At 42.0% G+C, this 21,943-nt stretch overlaps 2 protein-coding genes across 3 annotated transcripts; one reads left to right on the top strand and one right to left on the bottom strand.

Annotated features, from left to right (window-relative positions):
• Positions 1 to 6,586: 6,586 nt before the first annotated feature.
• On the top strand, positions 6,587 to 13,037 carry rps15 (ribosomal protein S15). Its single transcript, XM_041204212.1, has 4 exons — positions 6,587 to 6,648; positions 7,427 to 7,515; positions 8,946 to 9,180; positions 12,882 to 13,037. The coding sequence occupies exons 1-4, from the start codon at positions 6,646 to 6,648 to the stop codon at positions 12,993 to 12,995; spliced, it is 441 nt and encodes a 146-aa protein (XP_041060146.1). The 5' UTR covers positions 6,587 to 6,645; the 3' UTR covers positions 12,996 to 13,037.
• A 5,033-nt stretch (positions 13,038 to 18,070) lies between these two features.
• LOC121287423 (gap junction beta-1 protein-like) lies at positions 18,071 to 20,786 on the bottom strand. 2 transcript variants are annotated; one of them, XR_005945188.1, is made up of 2 exons: positions 20,628 to 20,735; positions 18,071 to 18,682 (listed from the first exon to the last, which is right to left on the bottom strand). XR_005945188.1 is itself a non-coding variant. In XM_041205290.1 (2 exons), the coding sequence occupies exon 2, from the start codon at positions 18,668 to 18,670 to the stop codon at positions 18,080 to 18,082; it is 591 nt and encodes a 196-aa protein (XP_041061224.1). In that variant the 5' UTR covers positions 18,671 to 18,682; positions 20,735 to 20,786; the 3' UTR covers positions 18,071 to 18,079. The 2 variants fall into 2 exon arrangements, 1 of the variants encoding a protein (XP_041061224.1); XM_041205290.1 differs by having other exon boundaries at positions 20,735 to 20,786.
• Positions 20,787 to 21,943: the final 1,157 nt, after the last annotated feature.

Below are 21,943 nucleotides of genomic sequence, written 5' to 3' on the forward strand. Positions count from 1 at the left end.
AATGATTGGTGCCAAAGGGGCTCTGCCTAATCAGCACTGTAGGCCGGTACCACCGTGAACAGAAAGTCAGTCATGGCAGAATTGTCCAGGGACTTCATTTTGTAATCAAAGCTGAAAAAAGATCTTTTAAATATGTCATTAAAACATCCAGATGCTGCCACCTTCTCCAGCAGTTTTGGTCCATCCAACCATGGTCCCAATGGCCACCCCTGCGCCCTAAAAGACTGCCAAACTTTTACTTGTTTGATATCTGAAAAATGTGGGGAATGAAACATTATGGATGATTGGGTTGTTACAAAGCTTAATAGCTTGTTGCCAACTGTTGGGCAGGTTGCCTTTGTAATTTGGAGGCTGGTGTAATGACGTACTGCCAACAGTACGTCATCAGGCCAAATTTTATGTCAGCACTGGGAGGGGAGGGGGGGCTAGCAATGTGTCCCATTTGGGAATGTAAAATCCAGCCCAGTTAAACACAACCTCAAGCTATATCAACATTGATGGCTGAGAAAACCAGCTGGATCTCTGTATGAGCTCACCGACCATGGCAATGATAGAGTGAGAAGAACCAGTGCCATTGTGTAGGGAAATGGTATCAATAAAAACTTGCAGTGAGAGCAACCTGCTGACTTGTGTGGAAGAGCTTGACTCTCAAACTGGCATTCATCGCCATCAGTGTACTTCGTGAGTGATTTTTCTTCCTAATATAGGGTCGACATCATTATTGTGGGAATAATAGGTAGTGGGGCGATAGGAGATGGTGGAGTAGTGGTAATGTCACTAAACTAGTAATATCAGAGACCCAGCCCAATGCTCTGGGGACATGGTTCAAATCCCAGTGTGGGAGCAGGTGGAATTTAAATTCAAATAAATTTAGAAGCTAGTCTCCGTGCTAGTGACCATGACAGTTATCATTGATTGTTGTAAAAATCCATCCAGTTCACTAATGTCCCTTGAGGGAAGAAAATGTGCCATATGGTTGGCACTTTACTGCCCTTAGTTCAAGGACAATCAAGAATGGGCAACTTTTGGCCTTGCCAGTGATGCCCAAATTTCATGAAAGAATAAAGAGGGAAAATGGAGGATTTTTCAGCATCTGCATCTGAACTGCAATATTAAAAAGGACTCATCCAATGTGGAGGGCCAGGGTTATCCTGCCTGGTGAAAGAAAGAAGATTTAGTTTTATATGGCATTTCTCACAACCTCAGGATATCCAAAGCATTTTGTAGACATAACTATTTTTGAAGAGTAGTCAATGTTGTAATGTAGTGAAACGTGACAGCCAATCTGCACGCAGCCAATGTCCCCAAATGGCAATGTGACAATGACCAGATATCTCACTGCATAGAGTGCTACAGTGTCGGAGTGTGCTGTTCGGATGGTATGTAACTAAGATTCTGCTGCCTCCTGAGGGATTTAAAAGATCCTGTGGCATGTTATGGAGAAGAATATGGGAATTCTTCCTGATTTTCTAGTCCACATTCATAACTTGGCCGACATTGCTATAAGATGATCTGGACTTTGCTGTCTCTGGCTCTTTGCTGAATCGGCTGCCGTGTTTCCCTAGGTTACAAATGTGTATTTATTGGCTGTAAATTGTATTTGGATGTTGTGAAACATGCTTTAGAAATAATTTTTTCTTCATCACTTGGTGGCTATGCTGTCTGTAGCTTAACTATGTTCGTGTTTATGAGACAGGAATGTTCTTTGTGCTCCTTTGTGCTTCAAAGATTTGGACAATCTATAGCAGGCCCTCAAAGCCCTGGAGGAGTACCACCAGCAGTGCCTTTGAAAGATCCTCCAAATCCAGTAGCAAGATGGTGCAACAGCAGTGTCCTCTTGCAAGCCAATATGCCCAGCATCAAGGCATTAATCAGACAAAACGAGCTCTGTTGGGCAGGACATGTCATTCAAGTACCTGACATCAGACTCCCAAAGTAACTGCTGTACTTGGAACCTGGTCATTGCAGGGGACACTAGGTGAAGAATGGAATTGCTTTAGGGATTTCCTTAAAACATCCTTGAATAGGTCAAACATCCCTCCCGAGGCTTGTGACTGACCAAAATGGAGAAGGTTAATTCAGGAAGGCACTAATGAGACAGCTTGTCAGCAACATGTACAGGCGAAGTTGAGGCATTGAAGAGAGTGCACAAAACTTCCAACAACTCATCTACCTGACCTTCCAGGCACCACCTGACTCACATGTTGCAGTCTGTAGACCGTGAATTGGATTTTTTAACAGTCTCAGAACCCGTCAGATGGAGTGGAAGCAAGTCATCCTCGATCCTGGGGAACTGTCCAAGAGGAGAGATCTTGGCTTTTATTCAATTCCCCATGGAAGACTTTTTTTAACTAACTTATTCTCAAACCCCTGCTTTGCTTTCCTAATCTTCATTTTGGTAGAATTTCTAAATGGTTACATTGTCCCAACTTTCCTTTTCTTAAATCTACCCTTTAAGAATTATTTACTTTGGTATTATGTTTAAAATTTAATCAAATTGTTTATTCACATAAACATATAGAACCCCAAATTTCACTATACCCCTTACTGGTGATTTGTGAATTATCCAAATCCTGCATTTCCCATTGCTGTTCTATAGTTCTGTCTGACATTTTTTTATTTCCATTTAATGTGGGCAAGGTCACATTTTATCACCTCCCCACCACCACCACCCCCTCTCCCCAACACCCCCACCCTGAGTCAAGTACCCAGCTCAAATTTTCTGCTCATATACTGAACCTAATTATGTTTCCCAAATACAAGAACAAAAACAAAACTACCTGGAAAAACTCAGCAGGTCTGACAGCATCTGCTGACAGGGATACAGTTAATGTTTCAAGTCCATATGACCCTTCATCAGAACTAAGACATATAGAAATGAGATGAAATATAAGCTGGTAGAAGGGGGTGGGACAGGAGAGCTCAATAGGGGGCCAGTGATAGGTGGAGGCCAAGAAGAGACTGCCGAAGATGTCATAGACAAAAGGACAAAGGGGGTGTTGATGGTGGTGTTATTATCTAAAGTATGTGCTAATGGGGACATTAAGGGAAGCAAGCTAGTGGCAGATGGCCCTAGTGGGGGTGGGCTGGGGGGAAGGAATTGAAATGGGCTAAAAGGTGGAGATGAAACAATAGATCGAAATAAATTTTAAAGTAGGAGGGAAAAGAAAAAATATAGTAAAAAAAGGATAATTTATTGGAAAAGGGGGGATTGGAAAAGGGGGTGGGGATGGAGGAGAGAATTCATGATATAAAATTGTCGAACTCAGTATTAAGTCCAGGAGGCTGTAAAATGCCTAGTCGGAAGATGATGTGCTGTTCCTCCAGTTTGCGTTAAGCTTCACTGGAACATTACAGCAGGCCAAGGACGGACATGTGGGCATGTCCCTTTAGGTTCCCTTAATGTCCCCATTAGCACATCCTTTAGATAACATCACCATCGTCAACACCCCTTTGTCCTTTTGTCTGTGACATCTTTGGCAGTCTCTTTTTGGCCTCCACCTATCACTGGCCCTCTATCGAGCTCTCCTGTCCCACCCCCTTCTACCAGCTTATATTTCATCTCATTTCTACATGTCTTAGTTCTGATGAAGGGTCATACAAACTCAAAACGTCAATTGTATCCCTCTCCGCAGATGCTGTCAGGCCTGCTGAATTTTTCCAGGTATTTTTGTTTTTGTTCTAGATTTCCAGCATCCGCAGTATTTTACTTTTATCTTTATGTTGCTCTACTTTTAGGCCACTTATTTACACTACTAGGGATGGGCAATAAATGCTTTCCCAGCTAGCGAAGCCCACTTCCCATGAATATAAAAAGAAATTTGTATGTGGCTTTGTGTATTTTCAGTAGTTTTTGTTTATTTTTAAAAATCATGTTTTATTGATAGCTGTACTTTCATTGATTACATTTTTTCAACAAGATGCCTCAACAACAACTTGAGTTTATATAGTGCCTTTAATGTAATAAAACAACTCGGCATTTTGCAGGAGCAACATCTAGCAAAATTTGACACTGAGCTACATTAGACGATATTAGACCAGATGGCCAAAAGCTTGGTCAAAGATGTTTTGAGAAGTACCTTAAAGACAAAAAGAGAGGTAAGAGGCAGGGACGTTTAGCGATGGAATTCCAGAGATTAGGGCCTTTCCTCTGCCTGTATTTCAGTTTGTCTCAAACTGGGGTCGACAGAGACTTTCCGGGGGTCTGCAAAGTAGTCAAGCAGTGTGCAAACGAGTGATGGCCGGAGGTGGTTTGGTGTGACTCAGGACGGGAAGTGGACTGTGACTACTACAAGCGTAGCGCAGAGTGGGCTGGCTATCTCACCTCGCATATGAGGGAGCACTAAGAGTGGCAGGTAGACCTGCAGTTGTTACTGAGGCTGGCGGTGGGCGCCAGGTGAGTTCAGCCTTTTTCAAGAGAGGGGAGGTTTTTTTAAACATTGAGGTACTTAAACTTAAAGAAAGTATGCCAAAGTACTTTTACCCAGGTGTTATTAGTATTAGTTAGTAAATGTATTTTTTGGTCGGGGTGTTGGGAGGGGGTGCTTGATTAAGGTTACCAATCCTCCGGGATTGGTGTGGAGTCCCTAGTAATTGAAGATTAATCTCCAGGACACAGCTCTGCGCAACATTGGAGAAAAATCATAAGGACATTAAAAGATTTATTTGTCATTTTCTTTGAACATTTCTCTTTGCCAGATATAAAAATCTTGAAAATGGGGGCAAAAAGGTTGTCTGGCTAACAGTCGAGCACCATCCAGTTAGGGAATGAGACTCCTTGCTTTCCAATTGGTGTAGGAAGGCAGCACGTCATGAGGATAGATGTGTTGGCCAACTAATGGCAAGAGCATATGTGCAAGTCATCTGATGAAATCTCCAGGAATACACTTAATTACAATTGGCAGCCTGTATGATTCCTAATCCATTTGAAAAAAGGGAGATAAAAGCAAAAAACTGCGGATGCTGGAAATCCAAAACAAAAACAAAAATACCTGGAAAAACTCAGCAGGTCTGGCAGCATCTGCAGAGAGGAATACAGTTAATGTTTCGAGTCTGAATGACCCTTCAACAGAATTAAGTAAAAATAGAAGAGAGGTGAAATATAAGCTGGTTTAAGGGGGGGGTGGGGGGTGGGGGGTGGGACAAGAAGAGCTGGATAGAGGGCCAATGATAGGTGGAGATAACCAAAAAGGTGTCACAGATAAAAGGACAAAGAGGTGTTGAAGGTGGTGATATTATCTAAGGAATGTGCTAATTAAGGGTAGAAAGCAAGACAAGCAAGGTACAGATAGCCCTAGTGGGGGTGGAGTGTGGGGGAGGGATCGAAATAGGCTATAAGTTAGAGATAAAACAATGGATGGAAATACACTTAAAAATAATGGAAGTAGATGGGAAAAGAAAAATCTATATAAATTATTGGAAAAAAAAAGGAGGGGGAAAAATCGGAAAGGGAGTGGGGATGGAGGAGAGAGTTCATGATCTAAAATTGTTGAACTCAATATTCAGTCCGGAAGGCTGTAAAGTGCCTAGTCGGAAGATGAGGTGCTGTTCCTCCAGTTTGTGTTGAGCTTCTCTGGAACAATGCAGCAAGCCAAGGACAGACATGTGGGCATGAGAGCAGGGTGGAGTGTTGAAATGGCAAGTGACAGGGAGGTCTGGGTAATGCTTGCGGAAGGACTGAAGGTGTTCTGCAAAGTGGTCACCCAGTCTGCGTTTGGTCTCTCCAATGTAGAGGAAACCGCATTGGAAGCCACGAATGCAGCAGACTAAGTTAAGGGAAGTGCAAGTGAAATGCTGCTTTACTTGAAAGGAGTGTTTGGGCTCATGGATGGTGAGGAGAGGGGAAGTAAAGGGGCAGGTGTTGCACCTTCTGCGGTTGCATGGGAAGGTGCCATGGGAGGGGGTTGAGGTGTAGGGGGTGATGGAGGAGTGGACCAGGGTGTCCCGGAGGGAAAGATCCCTGCGGAATGCTGCCGGGGGGGTTGAAGGGAAGATGTGTTTGGTGGTGGCATCATGCTGGAGTTGGCGGAAATGGCGGAGGATGATCCTTTGAATGCAGACGAATGTTTCTGGGAGGGAGAAGAAGGTGTGAGGGCGGTGTGCGGGAGATGGACCGGACACAGTTGAAGGCCCTGTCAACCACCGTGGGTGGAAAACCTCGGTTAAGGAAAAAGGAGGACGTGTCAGAGGAACTGTTTTTGAAAGTGCCATCATCAGAACAGATACGACAGAGGCGAAGGAACTGAGAGAATGGGATGGAGTCCTCACAGGAAGTGGGGTGTGAGGAGCTGTAGTTGAGATAGCTGTGGGTGTTGGTGGGCTTGTAATGGATATTGGTGAACAGTCTATTGCCAGAAATTGAGACAGAGAGGTCAAGGAAGGGAAGGAAAGTGTCAGAGATGGATCATGTGAAAATGATGGAGGGGTGGAAATTGGAAGCAAAATTAATAAAAATTTTTCCTGGTCCAGACGAGAGGGAGAAAAAAGGCAGAAGTTGGGCAGGTACACTTAATCACTGAGTCAGGATAGGCGTGCGCATGCGCGGTGGAACAATGGTTTTCCCCACCCACCCAAGCCAGGCCCAAATCCCGCGATATTTGCTGCAGCGGAAACGAGATTTGTCTTTTCCAGCGAGACCAGGTGAAAATGGTGGGTGTTTGTAGGTAGCGGTGCTGAGAGAGTCCAACACAATCCTTGTTAATCCACTCTCAGATTAATGCCAGAGCTGCCGTATCGGCAAAGATGTTGTAGAGCGGAGTCTAAGCTATAAGATTCACCGGTTATTGTCTGGAGAAATTCAGTTTAATGTTAATCGAACCGGGTGCAGGTCTCTGTGGGCCGCAGGCTGACGCAAATGAACGTGTAATATGCGGCAGCGGCGGTTACTCCTTAAGTTTGGCAAAGGACAGTTTTTTAAAAAATTGGCCCGGTTGCCTTCATACTTGGGAGGTGGAAGGTTAAGAGTTGGTGCCGCAGTGACTTTAATGTCAGAACCAGCCGGCTTTGAAATCGTCAGTTGAGTTTAGCGCTGGAATCCAGCCCCTGATGTCTGGAGTTTCCCCAAAGGCAACATGGAAAAGGCTGCACTGTCCTGATTCTGGGACCTTGTGTAACAGCTAAAAAAAATACAACCGAGTTGTCAACGTCAACGAACTGTTGAGAGAAATGAGAACTGATGGCAGGACCTTTTAAACAAGGACTTGTTGTTGGGAAGCATCAAACATTTTTAAAGAGAGAAAAATGTGAAAGTTGATGGTGTATTTACACAGCACCATTCATTATTTCCGTCTGGAAAAGTAGATTGTACCCAGTGACCAACAGCGCATTCTCTCTAATGTGCCTTAGACCAGGGAGAGAGAGTTCCTTATGTTTCCATAGTAGTGGTTGCTCTATGTTGTAATTTCCTATATATTGTTTTTGAACCTAGGCTGACCAAGTAGAACAGAAGAAGAAAAGAACTTTCCGGAAATTTACCTACAGAGGTGTTGACCTGGATCAGCTCCTCGACATGTCCTAGTAAGTTGCATTGTGTTAAATAAGTAATTTCATTTGTGCCCGGTGTATATATGGAGGAAGGCTGTCTGGCCATGCAATGTTCTCTGTTTTTGATGTTCAGAGTGCAGCGTGATTAATTGGTGTGTTTCAACTTTGGTGGTTTGAAACTTTGGGGTGGGGGGTGCGCAGCATCTGTTTACTGCAGCCCCTCTTGTCCTATCTTGGGAAGCATTGTCAACGCTTACGAAAAGAAATTGGCACTACTTCATCAGAAAAGACGACTTGCATTGATTTAGCTCTTTTCATGACCACTGTCTCAAAGCACGTTACACAGTCAATTACTTTTGTAAGTCTAACCTTCTGTAGTAAATTGGAAAAGTGGTTATAAATTTGTGCACTGCAAGCTCTCAGGATCAGCATTTTGATAATGACCAGATTTTGTGATGTTGATGGAGAGAAAAATATTGGCCAGGACACTGGGGAAAACTCCCTTGCTGCTCTCTGTCGGATCTTTTACATCCACCTGAGACTCAGTTTCAAGTCTCATCTGAAAGACAGCTCCTCTGACAGTGCAGCACTCTTTCAGAATGTCAATCTTGAATTTTGTGCTGGATTGGGACTTAAACCCAAAGCATGTGAGTCAGGCCAAAGTGCTACCAACTGAGCCATGGGTGAAACAATAAGAATGCTTTACTAATGTGCGTGTATACACAGAGAGAAATTAAGTTATATAGGTCAACAGATAGAGCAATCTGATATCAGATGAACGGATATTTGGTAATCATGGGTCTGGCTTTGCTGGGGAAGTGTACAAGGGTGGTGGGTGCTGGGAGTGCTGATTGCTCAGAGATCCCTTGGTCACATTTTTGTAATTGCACTGATCAGCCTGCTCAAGGCCAGAAAAGAAAAGTCTGGCAGAATTGAAGTGATGCACCAGGTCCATATATGTGCAATTTTCTTTTTCACTAGGGAGAGGGAAAGCTAGATGGTGTGTGCAAAATTAAGGTTGTGCGCCCTTTTTATGTGACTTCATATTGCAACATGTGTATTTATTTTCCTGTCAAAGACTGGGGGAACAATAGAAAGAAAGGTAGATGAAAATACAACAGGTTGCACACAAGGTCCTGCAAATAGCTAACACTTGAAAGTTGACTGATTTGTCAAAGCAATCCCTTAATACTGCACTGAAATGTTAGGATCAAATTCTGAACCAGGGCTTGAACCCACAATTTTTTTGTCTCCCACCTGATCAGACTACCACCTGATTCTGTCTCTCACTTAGCAGCAGAGCATATATATAATGCTAAGTTGTTGTATAGTCTGGTTTCCGTGACTTTTAAAGAAATTAGAAAGTGCCTAATCCAGTTGCAAACTGCACTAAACCTCAGTTCTGTTTTAGTGAGCGTATAGTCTGGAATTCCGACAGTCTGAGTTTTTCTCCCTGTTTTCAGTGAACAGCTGATGCAGTTGTACTGTGCCCGTCAGCGTAGGCGTGTGAACAGAGGCCTTCGCCGCAAACAGCAGTCCCTCCTGAAAAGGCTGCGCAAGGCGAAAAAGGAAGCTCCTCCGATGGAGAAACCAGAGGTTGTCAAGACTCATCTTCGGGATATGGTTATCCTCCCAGAGATGGTCGGCAGCATGGTTGGTGTGTACAATGGGAAAACCTTTAACCAGGTTGAAATCAAGGTGAGATGAATTTGCCTAATACTTTCTTTAATCATTAGTAACGTTTTATATTTTGCATATGCAGAATACAATATCAAAGGCTATTCATATGATCCTGTGCTGCATTAATTGACATTGTATTGGTAGACAGAAACATCCATTCAGAGGTCTCGGCGTAAGAATTTTTAAAATTGCTGAATAGAGAAATGCTGTCAAAAGTTTTTTGTCTTGCGCTCATGAGGACAAATGCAAGAATGCCAAATTTCAAACGCTCACAACAATTTACACCACAGGAGAAAAGGGCGCTGATTGGTTGACATGTCATTCTTGCGTTTGTCCTGATAAGTGCAAGACAAAAAGCTTTGACAACATGCCTCTCTTCAGCAATGTTATAGAGTTTTTTATGCTGTAGGTATATTTCAGCTGGTACCAGTGATTGGGGATGTGCATTTGTAATCTTAGGCATTGCCACTGGGGAGGATGCTGTAATCATGGAATGGTACAGCAGACAATGAGGATGTTTGGCCTTTGGTGCCTGTGCCATTGAGGCCGTTTGGCCCATTGTGCCTTTTCTGGTTCTTTGGGAGGGTTACCCAATTAATCATATGCCTCCGCTCTTTTCCCATAATTTTTTCTTCATTTCTAGTTTTTCTCCAAATGGTGATGCCTACTGTGATGCTGCTTTAGGTGAGATGAACTAACACAGCAGACACACAAAAGAAGCATTAATCAGAGCCGGAGTTAACCTGAGACAATTAAATATACCCTATTGGTTAGTTATAGAAAAGAAAGGGTGAGCAGCCTTGCATAAAAAAGAGAACTGAATATGTTTCTGTACTATTAATTGTTGTAAAAATTCAATTGGGTCACTGATATTCTTTAGGAAGGAAATCTGTTTTTACCTGGTCTGGCCTACATATGACTCCATACTCATAGCAATATGGTTGACTCTTAATTGCCCTCTGAAATGGCCTAGCAAGCCGTTCAGTTGTAGCAATTAGGGATGTGCAACAAGTGCTGGCTTTTGCAGTGATGTGCCCACATTCCATTAAAGAAATTTAAAAGAGTAAATGTTTTGCTGCTTTGATGTGAACAGGTCGCCTGATGTCAGCAAAGAACTAAAGACTGAAATCTAAGGTTACCGTTGCACATCCCTAATTACTGGCACCAGAAGCTAGAATATACCCACAGCAAAAAAATCTTGTAAATGCCTAGATTAACCCCCCCGCCCCCGGCCTCGAAATGGCTGCCTTGCAAATTGAAGCAGATCAAATTAGAGATTTCTAATATGTCAAAATGTATCTAAGCAATCATTCCATTCACCACTGGTAGACCGTGGCTGCTGTGTACCATCTACAGTATGCACTACAGCAGCTCACTAAGGCTTCTTTGATAGCACCTCCTAAAGACATTACCTTTGCCATCCAGAAGGACAAGGGCAGTACTACAGAACACCATCGCCATGGGAACACCATCGCCTTCAGTTTTCTCTCCTGGTCACATTGTGGACCTTTTATTGCTGTTCCTTGGTTGTCACTAAGTCAAAATCCTGGAACTCTTAAGTAATAGCACTGTGGGCGAATCTTTAATCTGCTGCAATTCAAGATGAATGCTCATCATCACTTTCTCATGGATAACTTGGAACGTGCAATAAATGCTGACCTTGCTAGCGATGCTTACATTCCAAAAATGCCCATTTTTAAAGTCTGTTTAACAAATTATTGTTTTTATGGACATCATGCTTGACTTTGCCCAAGGCATTGGTCAGTCTACACCAATGGTTTTTAAAATTTCCATGTGGTACACGAAATGATTAAGGCCCACTGGAAACTGACTACCTATGGAGATTTCTGCAAAGCTTGACAGTGCAGCTATCCAAAAGAAAGCGGCAGATCATTGTAGTAAAAGCTTTGTTTTTGTTGGTATACGCCAGCAGGAATGACACTAATTTAGAAATCTGATAATGGATAGACTGAAATCTGACCATTATGGAATTCTATGTTGCAAACCATTATTATAATCCAGCATGTACTGTAAAAGGAAATAAAAAAAATAGTTGGTGGTAATAAGGTATGGAGAATGTCTTGGTGGCATATGGAAAAAAAATGTTAGGTACAGGTTTGATGGGCTGGCTGCCCCAATCTGTGATGTAGCATTCTGTTGCTGTGATGAGGAGAGCTGCCTAGGTGAAACTCTGGCCGTTTTTGCAGAACTACAGCATAGGCAAGGTTACCACTGTATGGAGCTGGTGCTGGTGTTATTCTCTAATCTACCACTGGGTAGTGCAATGTGAAGGAGTTATATCTTGCCTACCAAAAATTAGAATTGAATCTCTTGATCTTTGCCAGTTGCTTTTATTGTGGAGCACTGATAAGCAGCTTTTGACACCAGACATGCATTCCAGTATAAAACCTCTTTCCTCATGACTTATTTAGATGGCAGCCAGGCTGCTGAGTAGCGATTTAGTTTATTCTTGTGTAAAAACAACCTGAGGTTAAGAAAGGTGCCACAAAAAGGCAGGCACCTCTTTCCAAATCCAGGAATTTCGAGGTTTGTGTGTTTTTGGTACAGTATAATCCTTAAACTTGTACCCTGTGATCTGAATTGCATGGGAGGCTCACCAAATTCTTTTTCAAACTGGAAGGCCATTGGTATTTTTCTGCGGGCTTTCAGGGTAATTTGATTCGAATCCAGTTTGACGGGTTGTGACGTATTTCACAATACGGGTGACAGTAACTGAAAACAAGACCGTTTTATTGTCACTAATATTTAAACCTCCACACAACTCAGTTGTGCAGCGGGTTCATGAAATGGGGATGAGGCCCACATTGTATTTATTTAAAATGAAGGTAAATAAAGAGGTGTTATGACCTCTCCATCATTTCATTTAAATTTCCAGTCCTACCAGTTTGACATTTAAAGCTTGTCCCTGCCAGCTCATTTTGATCCCTACAGTCAGTAGGGAGCTTTGATCAAGTTCAGTTGATCTGTACTGAGTGGGCCAGCACCTTGGATGCTGAGCAAAATACCTCATTCCTTTATTGGTAAAGGAGATATTTGTATTCTAGTGTAGAATGTACCCTGTGTTTAAAGCAATTTCTCTCTCACCTAAGCTAATTAAAAGAAAAAGCATTTTTTTTTCACTTACCTCTGGAATGAAAGTTTCACAAACTGTAAAATGTCAGGCAGAGCAGATGGATAGTAAAGCACTTTCCACCTTCATTAGTCCAGAAGTTATTTCATTTACCTAACTAAACACTGCCCAATTATGACTACACAATTTTTTAACCTAATTTGTGGGATTTTATATTTGTCACATATGACTAACATAATTACTGGCTTTTACATTTTTGCTGCCTCTGCATTTCCATTGTGTCCAGTTCATAGTGCCGTCTTTTTTCTGAAGTCAATGTTATAGCTGCTTTAAAGACTGGTGACAAATGGGTTCTCCTTAGAAAAGTGGGAGAGATTGAGCAACAGTTTAATTTTGTTTCGTTTTGTTGGCCATTGGCAAGGTAAAGGAATGTTTGCAAATCACAACTATGCATAATACATAAATAGTTTCCCTCTTAATCTGATGGATCCCTTTTTTCTAAAGGGAAAGAACATTGGATGTTAGCCCAGTCCAGCTGCATCTTGAACTTCCTGTTTTGATTGCAAAGATTAATTTACAATGTTTGGAATTCTTTGGTTAATTTGACCTTTTTTTTTTCCTTTTTCAGCCTGAAATGATTGGCCATTACCTTGGAGAGTTCTCCATCACCTACAAGCCTGTCAAACACGGCAGACCTGGTATCGGTGCCACTCACTCCTCCAGGTTCATCCCTCTGAAGTAAACAATTTACGATGGAAATGTGTAAATAAAATTAATTCCAGTACCACTTGACTTAGTGCTTATTTTCAGATACATGGGACTTAGTAGCTTTCTCACATCTCTTGCAAAACTTTGCAACAGGCTGGAACCTAAAGATTTTTTGTGTGAATATGTGTATCATGCATTGTCAGTTTTTCCTTACATAGATTTGTTGCAATAATTCAAATAATATGTACATTTTGCCTTGATCCTTTTAGATTCTTATTTGAGAACTTCAGGGCAACTTGCAATATTAGTTCTGAAGAAGTCATACGGATTCGAAACGTTAACTGTATTCCTCTCTGCAGATGCTGTCAGACCTGAGTTTTTCCAGCTATTTTTGTTTTTGTTGCAATATCTGAGTTCTGAAACATCTTTCAAGTTCACATTTTACCATGTTATACCCCTTCTGCCAAATGTTTTCCCACTCAACCTATCTATATCCCTTTGCTGACTCCTTACGTATTCTTCACCACTTACTTCCCTAGCTATCTTGTGTCATCAGCAAAGTTAGTAACCACACATTTGGTTCCATCATCCATGGTTGCTAAATTTGCTGATGACAGGTTGCAAAGTAAGTGGTGAAGAGGTTGTAAGGAATCTGCAAAGGGATGTAGATAGGTTAACTGAGTAGGCAAAAATTTGGCAGATGGAATATAATGTGGGCAATGTGAACTTGTCCACTTTGGCAAGAAGATTAGAAAAGCAGCATATTGTTTAAATTGAGGGATTGCTGAATTAAGGTGCAGAGTGATCTTGGTGTCCTGGTACAAGAATCATAAAAAGTTAGTATGCAGGCACAGTAAGTGATTAGGAAGGCAAATAGAATATTGTCATTTATTGTGAGAGGAATGGAATATAAAAATAGGGATGTTTTTGTTACAGTTGTATACCATATTGGTGAGACCACATCGAAAATACACAGTATTCCGTTTCCTTACTTGAGCTTTGTCCTTCACAGCAGGTGAGTTGGGATTTGAGCAGTAGTCCAATTCTGTCCTGCTTTATGGATCACATCAGTAGGGGTTAGATTTGATGAATTGATGCAATTGGGTGGATGTGCTGATATCGGTGCCAGAACTCATGTTTTGTCCTGACACAGGGAGGTCTGCACTAGTTTGGTGATTCTGTAAAATTTTTGAATAAGCAAAAATTGCTGGGTATGGGCATTTGTCTAGAGGGGGAAAATTTGAGAACAGTTGGAAAGAAGCAAGTACTATCGGGTTCTGCACCATGGAAGGATTAAATGAGACATCAGTAGGTTGAATATGTACCTAAATAGTTGGGTGAAGTATGTGCTAAATGGTATTTTATTTTTCCAACCTTAAAAGTCCTTGCTAAGCTTCAACTAATGGACCTAATGTAAATACTAGTCGATTTGATGTCCTTTCCAGAGGGGATGTTATCTTGGATACCCCAAAGGTTGATGACATTCCTGAGAGTGGATTGTGATTTTTTTCTTGGGATGGGAGGGAGGTGGGGGTAAATGTCCCTATCCTCATGTTGCCATTTTTGTGCTTTAGGTCAGAATTTAGAAAGGATGATACATTTCCTGTTGTGCTTTTAATGGATTAAGTTCTGACAAAAAAAGTAGAAACATATATTGGCCCCTTCTCTATTCAAACCCTTCGCCAGTGTTTTCTGAATTAGGAATAGTTACTTCAAACAATCTTATGTTTTTATTTTGAGTAGTAACAAAGCCAGTCAGTGCTTCAAGTTACAATACGTTAATGCCACCAGCATACAGAGCAATTTACTAGAAGAAAATAATTAAAATTCTCTCTTGCTAAGCAAGTGTTTTTGTTATTAGTCCTTTTGCTGCATACTTACATATATGGTAATCCCTGCTTAATTCTTAGTATCTATCTATTCGTCATATAGCAGCTCATCTGCAACACACTATTGAACAGATTAACTTCTTTATTTTATTGCTGGGATAATCTTTCATGCTTTCTCTTTCCAGTTTATCAATATACCTAACTTTTTTTCCCCTCGGTACGTTATGTCTTAATGTTTTACACCCTTCTTTACATTAATAATTATGGCTTTCTGTCGGTGAGATTACACCTTTCCTTATATTTTCTATATCCCTTAGCAACTCCCTCACAGTGTTGTGCAGTGATCAGCATTACTAGTACTATCATTTGTGCTCTTATCAATCCCACCTAAAATGATCTAACCCATGGGTCTACATCCAGACTAGTAATAATTCCCACCATTCATGAGTTCCTCATTTCTTGGTTACCTGCTCTGTTTGTTTATTGTAACGTGAGTGGCATTGTCAAAGTGAAGAGATGATTTTTCTTTATGCCCCTGTGCTTGCTGACCTATACTGGCTTCCTGTTAAGGAATGCCTCAAATTTAAAATTAGCATCTTTTTCAGATTTCACCATTGCCTCTTTTTTTATTCATTTATGGGATGTAGGCATTGCTGGCTAGGCCAGCATTTATTGCCCATCCCTAATTGCACTTGAGAAAGTGGTGGAGAGTTGCCTTGTTGAACTGCTGCAGTCACTGTGGTTAGGTACACCTACAGTGCTGTTTGAGATGGAGTTCAAGGATTTTGACCAAACAACATTGAAGGAACCATGATATATTTCCAAGTCAGGATGGTGAGTGGCTTGGAGGGAAACTTCCAGGTGGTGGTGTGCCAATCTATCTGCTGCCCTTGTCCTTCTAGGTGGTAGTGGGAAGGTGCTGCCTAAGGAACCTTGAGTTTCTGCAGTGCATCTTGTAGATAGTACATACATATATAAAAACAAAAAAACTGCGGATGCTGGAAATCCAAAACAAAAACAGAATTACCTGGAAAAACTCAGGTCTGGCAGCATCGGCAGAGAAGAAAAGAGTTGACGTTCGAGTCCTCATGACCCTTCGACAGAACTTGAGTTCGAGTCCAAGAAAGAGTTGAAATATAAGCTGGTTTAAGGTGTGGGGTGTGGGGGGGGTCGGGGGGGGGGAGAGAGAGAGAGAGAAGTGGAGGGGGTGGTGGGGGGGGAAGAGAGTGAGAAGTGGAGGGGGTTGGTGTGGTTGTAGAGACAAACAAGCAGTGATAGAAGCAGATCATCAAACGATGTCACCAACAATAGAACAAAAGAACACAGGTGTTAAAGTTGGTGATATCTAAACGAATGTGCTAATTAAGAATGGATGGTAGGGCACTCAAGGTATAGCTCTAGTGGGGGTGGGGAGAGCATAAACGATTTTAAAATATTTAAAAATAATGGAAATAGGTGGGAAAAGAAAAATCTATATAATTTATTGGAAAAAAACAAAAGGGGGAAGCTGAAAGGGGATGGGGGAGGGAGCTCAAGACCTAAAGTTGTTGAACTCAATATTCAGTGCGGAAGGCTGTAAAGTGCCTAGTCGGAAGATAAGGTGTTGTTCCTCCAGCTTGCGTTGGGCTTGACTGGAACAATGCAGCAAGCCAAGGACAGACATGTGGGCAAGAGAGCAGGGTGGAGTGTTAAAATGGGAAGCGACAGGGAGGTTTGGGTCATTCTTGCGGACAGACCACAGGTGTTCTGCAAAGCGGTCGCCAAGTTTACGTTTGGTGTCTCCAATGTAGAGGAGACCACATTGGGAGCAACGAATGCAGTAGACTAAGTTGGGGGAAATGCAAGTGAAATGCTGCTTCGCTTGAAAGGAGTGTTTGGGCCCTTGGACGGTGAGGAGAGAGGAAGTGAAGGGGCAGGTGTTGCATCTTTTGCGTGGGCATGGGGTGGTGCCATAGGAGGGGGTTGAGGAGTAGGGGGTGATGGAGGAGTGGATACTGTTGCCACTGTTTGTTGGTGGTGGAGGGAGTGAATGTTTGTGGATGGGGTGCTGATCAGGCAGGCTGCTTTGTCCTGGTTGGTGTCAAGCTTCTTCAGTGTTGTTGGAGCTGCATTCATTCAGGCAAGTGGAGAGTAATCCATCACACTCCTGACTTGTGCCTTGTAGATGGTGGACAGATTTTGGGGAGTCAGGAGGTGAGTTACCACAGGATTCCTAGCCTCTGACCTCTTGTAGCCACAGTATTTATATGGCTAGTCCAGTTCAGTTTCTGGTCAATGGTAACTCCCACCACTTTCCCAACAGCCCTCAGCTGTTTGAGCATCTCATCCCTGATTTTAATGGTTTCATCATTGGTGACTGCACCTTTCAAGCTGCCAAGGCCCAAAGCTGTCAGTTCTCTCCCTAAAGCGCTCTACCTCTCATCCTCTCTTTACTTTTAAGAAGCTCCTTAAAACCTACCTCTTTGACCAAGCTTTTAGTCAGCTGCCCTAATATTTCCCTTGTGGTTTGGTGCCAAGTTTTGTTAATGCTCTTGTGAAGCATGTGGGGACATTTTACTATGCTAAAGAATATTACATATGTACTCCAATTTATCAAAAGTGGAAATTGGGAAAGTTGTTTAAAAGGAGACTGGATAGTATTGAAAGGAACAATATAAAATATGGTGAAGAGACAGGGAAATCTTGCATAATTTCTATGAATGGAGCTCTCATTTTTTGTATCTTTTCCTCAGCTTTTAATGATGTCCTAACATCTATCCTATTGGCTGATCATTCCACCAATCTCTTCCTTTTGTCACTAACAATATTTGCAATCATGCACTTTCATCTTTTCAAGTATAACATTTCACCCTAGTACTCTGCCCGATCTCCATCTCAATACATACCTCAAGTAGAGAATTCTAAAGATTCACAACTATGAATTAATTTTTCCTCATCTCAGTCCTGAACAATTGGCCCCTCATCCTGTGATGTGCCCCAGTGTTTTAGATTCTTTGACCAATGGAAACAATCTCTGTGCCCACCCTATCATGCCCCTTCAGAACCTTGTAGGTTTCAATGAGATTGCTTCTCATTCTTCTGAACTCCAGAGAATATAACACCATGACATACCCCAGCAACAACCCTTTTCTCGTTAATCTCCAACTAAACACAATGCCCCGATTATTAGCTAGTAAAACATCAGCTAGCAGACTGGCTAAGTATAAAGTACACAGCCTTGCTCACAAATATAAAATATAAAATCTGTATGCAGCAAATTATATAAAATACACTTAAAATATTATATTTCTTATACAACTTTTCCCACTAAATAGTAGGTCTTTATTGTCTCCATCAACACAGAAGCAAGTGAACAGGTGTACATGAAAATCACAAAGGCATCTTTCTGCCGACTTTTCAGCATAATGCAGACCACTGTCTTCTCACAGGGAGTTATATCACATTTAAACACATGTTGCCTTAGTAAACTTGGGTAGAGCATATAATGGAAAAAAAGGAAGATTCCTTCAGTCAGTAATTTGGCAAGAGTAATGAGAAAGTTAATTTTCCAATGGATGTCAGTTGGTTGAACGAAGTTGCACCTCAACTGTCTGAGGTTGCTTTTGTTGTACAAGATGTTTGTCCATGAGAGGGTGAAAATGAACGTGATTTGGAGTGAGAACAAGGTGAAGGGTGACATAGGTGAAAGCTCAGTGTAACATTGGTAGTGACAGCCCACCTGGGTGGAATTACAAGCAAGATCTTGCAGGTCGTCTTCCCAAATAGTTTTTGCACCAATGATAACTGCGAAGATGCGAATGGCGAGTAAAGCCAGCCAGGTTCTGGTGCCAGAGGAGATATGGAGTCCAGTGCCACTCAGGAATGTCAAGGTCACCTCCATGATCAAACCCACCTATAGTTCCATTTGGAGAGAGTGATCAGGGAAAGAAAACACAGGTGGATTAACAATGGCATCTTCTACTGTGCTGATACTTCCCCACATAACATAAAGTAAAAAATAAGAGTAGGAGTAGACCACACAGCTCATCAAATCTGCTTTGCCATTTGATACAATCATGGCTGATCTTGGGCTTTGACTCCATTTTCCTGCCTGCTCCCCGGAACCCTTTTTTTCCCTGAGAGACTGAAAATCTGTCTCAGCCTTAAATGTATTTCACGATGGAACATCCAGAACCCTCGGTAGAGAATTCTAAAGATTCACAACTCTTTGAAGTAATTTTTCCTCATCTCGGTCCTAAACAATTGGCCCCTCATCCTGTCACTGTGCCCCTGTGTTTTAGATTCCCTGACCAATGGACACAATCTCTCAGTGCCCACCCTATTAAGCCCATTCAGAACCTTGTAGGTTTCAATGAGATTGCCTCTGGTCCTTCTAAACTCCAGATAATATAAGCCCAATTTACTCAGCACCACATTGTGGGACAACCCCATTATCCTAGGTACCAATTTAGTGAATCTTTCACTGTACTTTCTCCAATGCAACTATATCTTAAATGTGGAGACCAGAACTGCACACAGTACTCCAGATGTAGTCTCACCAAAGCCCTGTACAACTGGAGCAACATAAGTCTTTGAATTAAACATTATCTACATAATTAAGTTCAAGTCAGTTCACCCTATCCATCTCGTCTCAGAATTAAACACTTGCTTTCCATTGACACTAAAGCCGGATGCTGGAAAACTGAAATAAAAACAACATTTTGGAAACACTCAGCAGGTCAGGCAGTATCTGAGGAGAGAGAAACAAGAGTTAACGTTTGAGGTCGATGAACCAGAGTTCTGAGAGAGGCTGCAGCGATTGGGAGAGACAACATCATGGAGGGATTTGATTGCAAGCATGAGAATCTTAAAATTAAGGCACGCTGTTCAGTGATGGCGGAGCAGGCTTTGGCATAGGTTTGGGTACAGGTAGCACAAATTTTTATCAGCTCCAGGCCAAATAGAAAGCTGCGGTTGCCAATTGTCGGGCTCAGTGGCAAGGGAGAGGGGTGGAATTGGTGGCTGGAGAATGGGGTTTGTGGCGCAGGCAGAGCACAACAGCTTAAGTCTTCACCATTTGATTTGGAGCAAATGTCTACTCATCCAAAACTGGATGTGGGAAAAGCAGCGTGACAGGTCGGATGCAATGGAAAGGCTAAGGGATGTTTGAGGTAGATAGAGCTGGGTGCAGTCAGCAGGTGTGCTGAACCTGACGCTTTTTTGGGGGGGCTGATGTTGCCCTGGGGCAGCAAGTAGCTGAGAACTGGGAGGGTAGTCGAGAATTGATCCTTGGGGGAACTCCAGGGGCAACAGTGCGGGTGTGGGGAAGAAAAGCCATACTGAATTATAAATAAATAATTGTGGAAAAACACAGTGGGTTTGGACTTGAAAACAAGAAGTTAGTGGAAAGAGAAAACACTGGAAATATGCAGCAAGTCGGTGACCTTCAGTAAAAGAAACACCCAAACATGGAACTTTTCCCTAAATAAAAAAGCGAAATTCGGCAGCAACTTAAAATCTAATATTCAGCATATCAAGCAGCATCGGTGGAAGGGGCTAATGTTTCAGGTAGATGATCTTTCATCAAGAGCCGAATATCTTCAAGGTGGGTATAAAGGCAAAATACTGCGGAGACTGGAATTCTGAAACAAAAACAAAAAATGCTGGGGAAAAAAAAACTCCGGGCTGAGTTTTTCCGGCACTTATTGTCTTTGTTCAAGGCGGGTATTCCTGGAAGAGAATTGACCCCGAAATGTTTTTGATTTAACTCTGTTCCCTGGAATTAAAACGGCCTGTTGCAATATTTGGTCCCCGGGATACAATCTTTCTAAATCCAAGCCTTAGATGTTTCCAAGTACCTTTTGATCCTGTTTGAAGAAATTGCGTTTAAAATGTCCTTACTGTTATCTCACCAGTCACACGCTTTGTTTAACAGTAAATGTGTCGAGGCAGCCAAGATGCTTACCTATTACAATCTTAAACAAAAAAAAACCTTAAAACCACAGAGTTCTGTTGAAGGGTCATGAGGACTCGAAACGTCAACTGTGCTCTTCTCCGCCGATGCTGCCAGACCTGCTGAGTTTTTCCAGGTATTTCTGTTTTTGTTCTAAAACCACAAGTGACGAGTTCAGGATGAAGTGGAGGAGGAGCTGAATTATTGACTTCTCGGAATTGGTTAGAGCTATACTGCCGAGAAATCACCTGCTGTTGACATATCGTGAGATTAAATACATTAAAATGAAACCACATCATAAAGTTACTTCAGATACTTTAATGTATGCGCCAGCAGATGCAGTGGGAAAGGGTTTCAATTCAATAATATAAAACTTTACGGAAGTTATTACGCTAATTACAAAAGGTTACCTTTGTACCATTGATATTCAAAGTACCAAATGTGTGTAATAGGTTGTGTTCAGTTTCTTTGTCACACGCAGCTGTATTTCAAATAATCATCGACGTTCCCGTAAAATGAAACTGTAATCGCACATTAAACAGAGGGTCATATCCAAACATGTCAATTTTTAATGGTTCCCGGTTAAGTGTCATACAGACTCGAAACGTTAACTCTGTTTCTCTCGCCACAGATGCTGCCAGACCTGCTGAGTTTTTCCAGCATTTTCTGATTTTATATGAAGGGGGTTATTTGGGCTCAGTGATAAGAGTGATGTGTTACAGAAAACCCCTTGGAGGTGCAGCTACAACAACAACTTGCGTTTATGCAACCCATTTACTGCAGTGATACAGTCCGAAGCTGCTTCACAGGAACATCAGGAGACAAAAGTTGACACCAGGCCACATAAGGAGGTATTAGGATAGGGTGACCATAAGTTTGGTTCCTACATGGTAACAGTGGCTACATTTAAAAGGAAACTATTGGTGTTTTTCTCTGAGGGTTTTCAGGGTAATTTGATTCAAACCCAGTTTGATGATTGTGATGGGTTTAGTGATGTGACCACTGTCAGATGGCATTACCTTCATACAAGTATCAATGTTCTAGGAATCTATCAATCTCTAAATGGTCATGAGCTTATGGTCACCCTATCCTAATGGCCATGGTACTGGATCAACCTCGGAAAACCCACCATCCTGGTTTTAATAGCATAAACACTAAGGGAAATGACACTTCTCCCTAATCTCACTTGGACATGTGCCAAATATGCAAGTGCCTATTAAT

This window comes from Carcharodon carcharias, chromosome 14 (genome assembly GCF_017639515.1).
Source record: "Carcharodon carcharias isolate sCarCar2 chromosome 14, sCarCar2.pri, whole genome shotgun sequence".
Lineage (NCBI taxonomy): Eukaryota > Metazoa > Chordata > Chondrichthyes > Lamniformes > Lamnidae > Carcharodon > Carcharodon carcharias.

What these genes read in the sequence shown, in the direction of transcription:
- rps15 (XM_041204212.1), top strand. An exon ending in CAGCTCCTCGACATGTCCTA is followed by an intron (nt 7,516 to 8,945) that starts GTAAGTTGCATT and finishes CCCTGTTTTCAG; the next exon opens with TGAACAGCTGATGCAGTTGT. An exon ending in TTAACCAGGTTGAAATCAAG is followed by an intron (nt 9,181 to 12,881) that starts GTGAGATGAATT and finishes TTCCTTTTTCAG; the next exon opens with CCTGAAATGATTGGCCATTA.
- LOC121287423 (XM_041205290.1), bottom strand. Translation starts at nt 18,670, where the DNA reads ATGGAGGTGACCTTGACATTCCTGAGTGGCACTGGACTCCATATCTCC.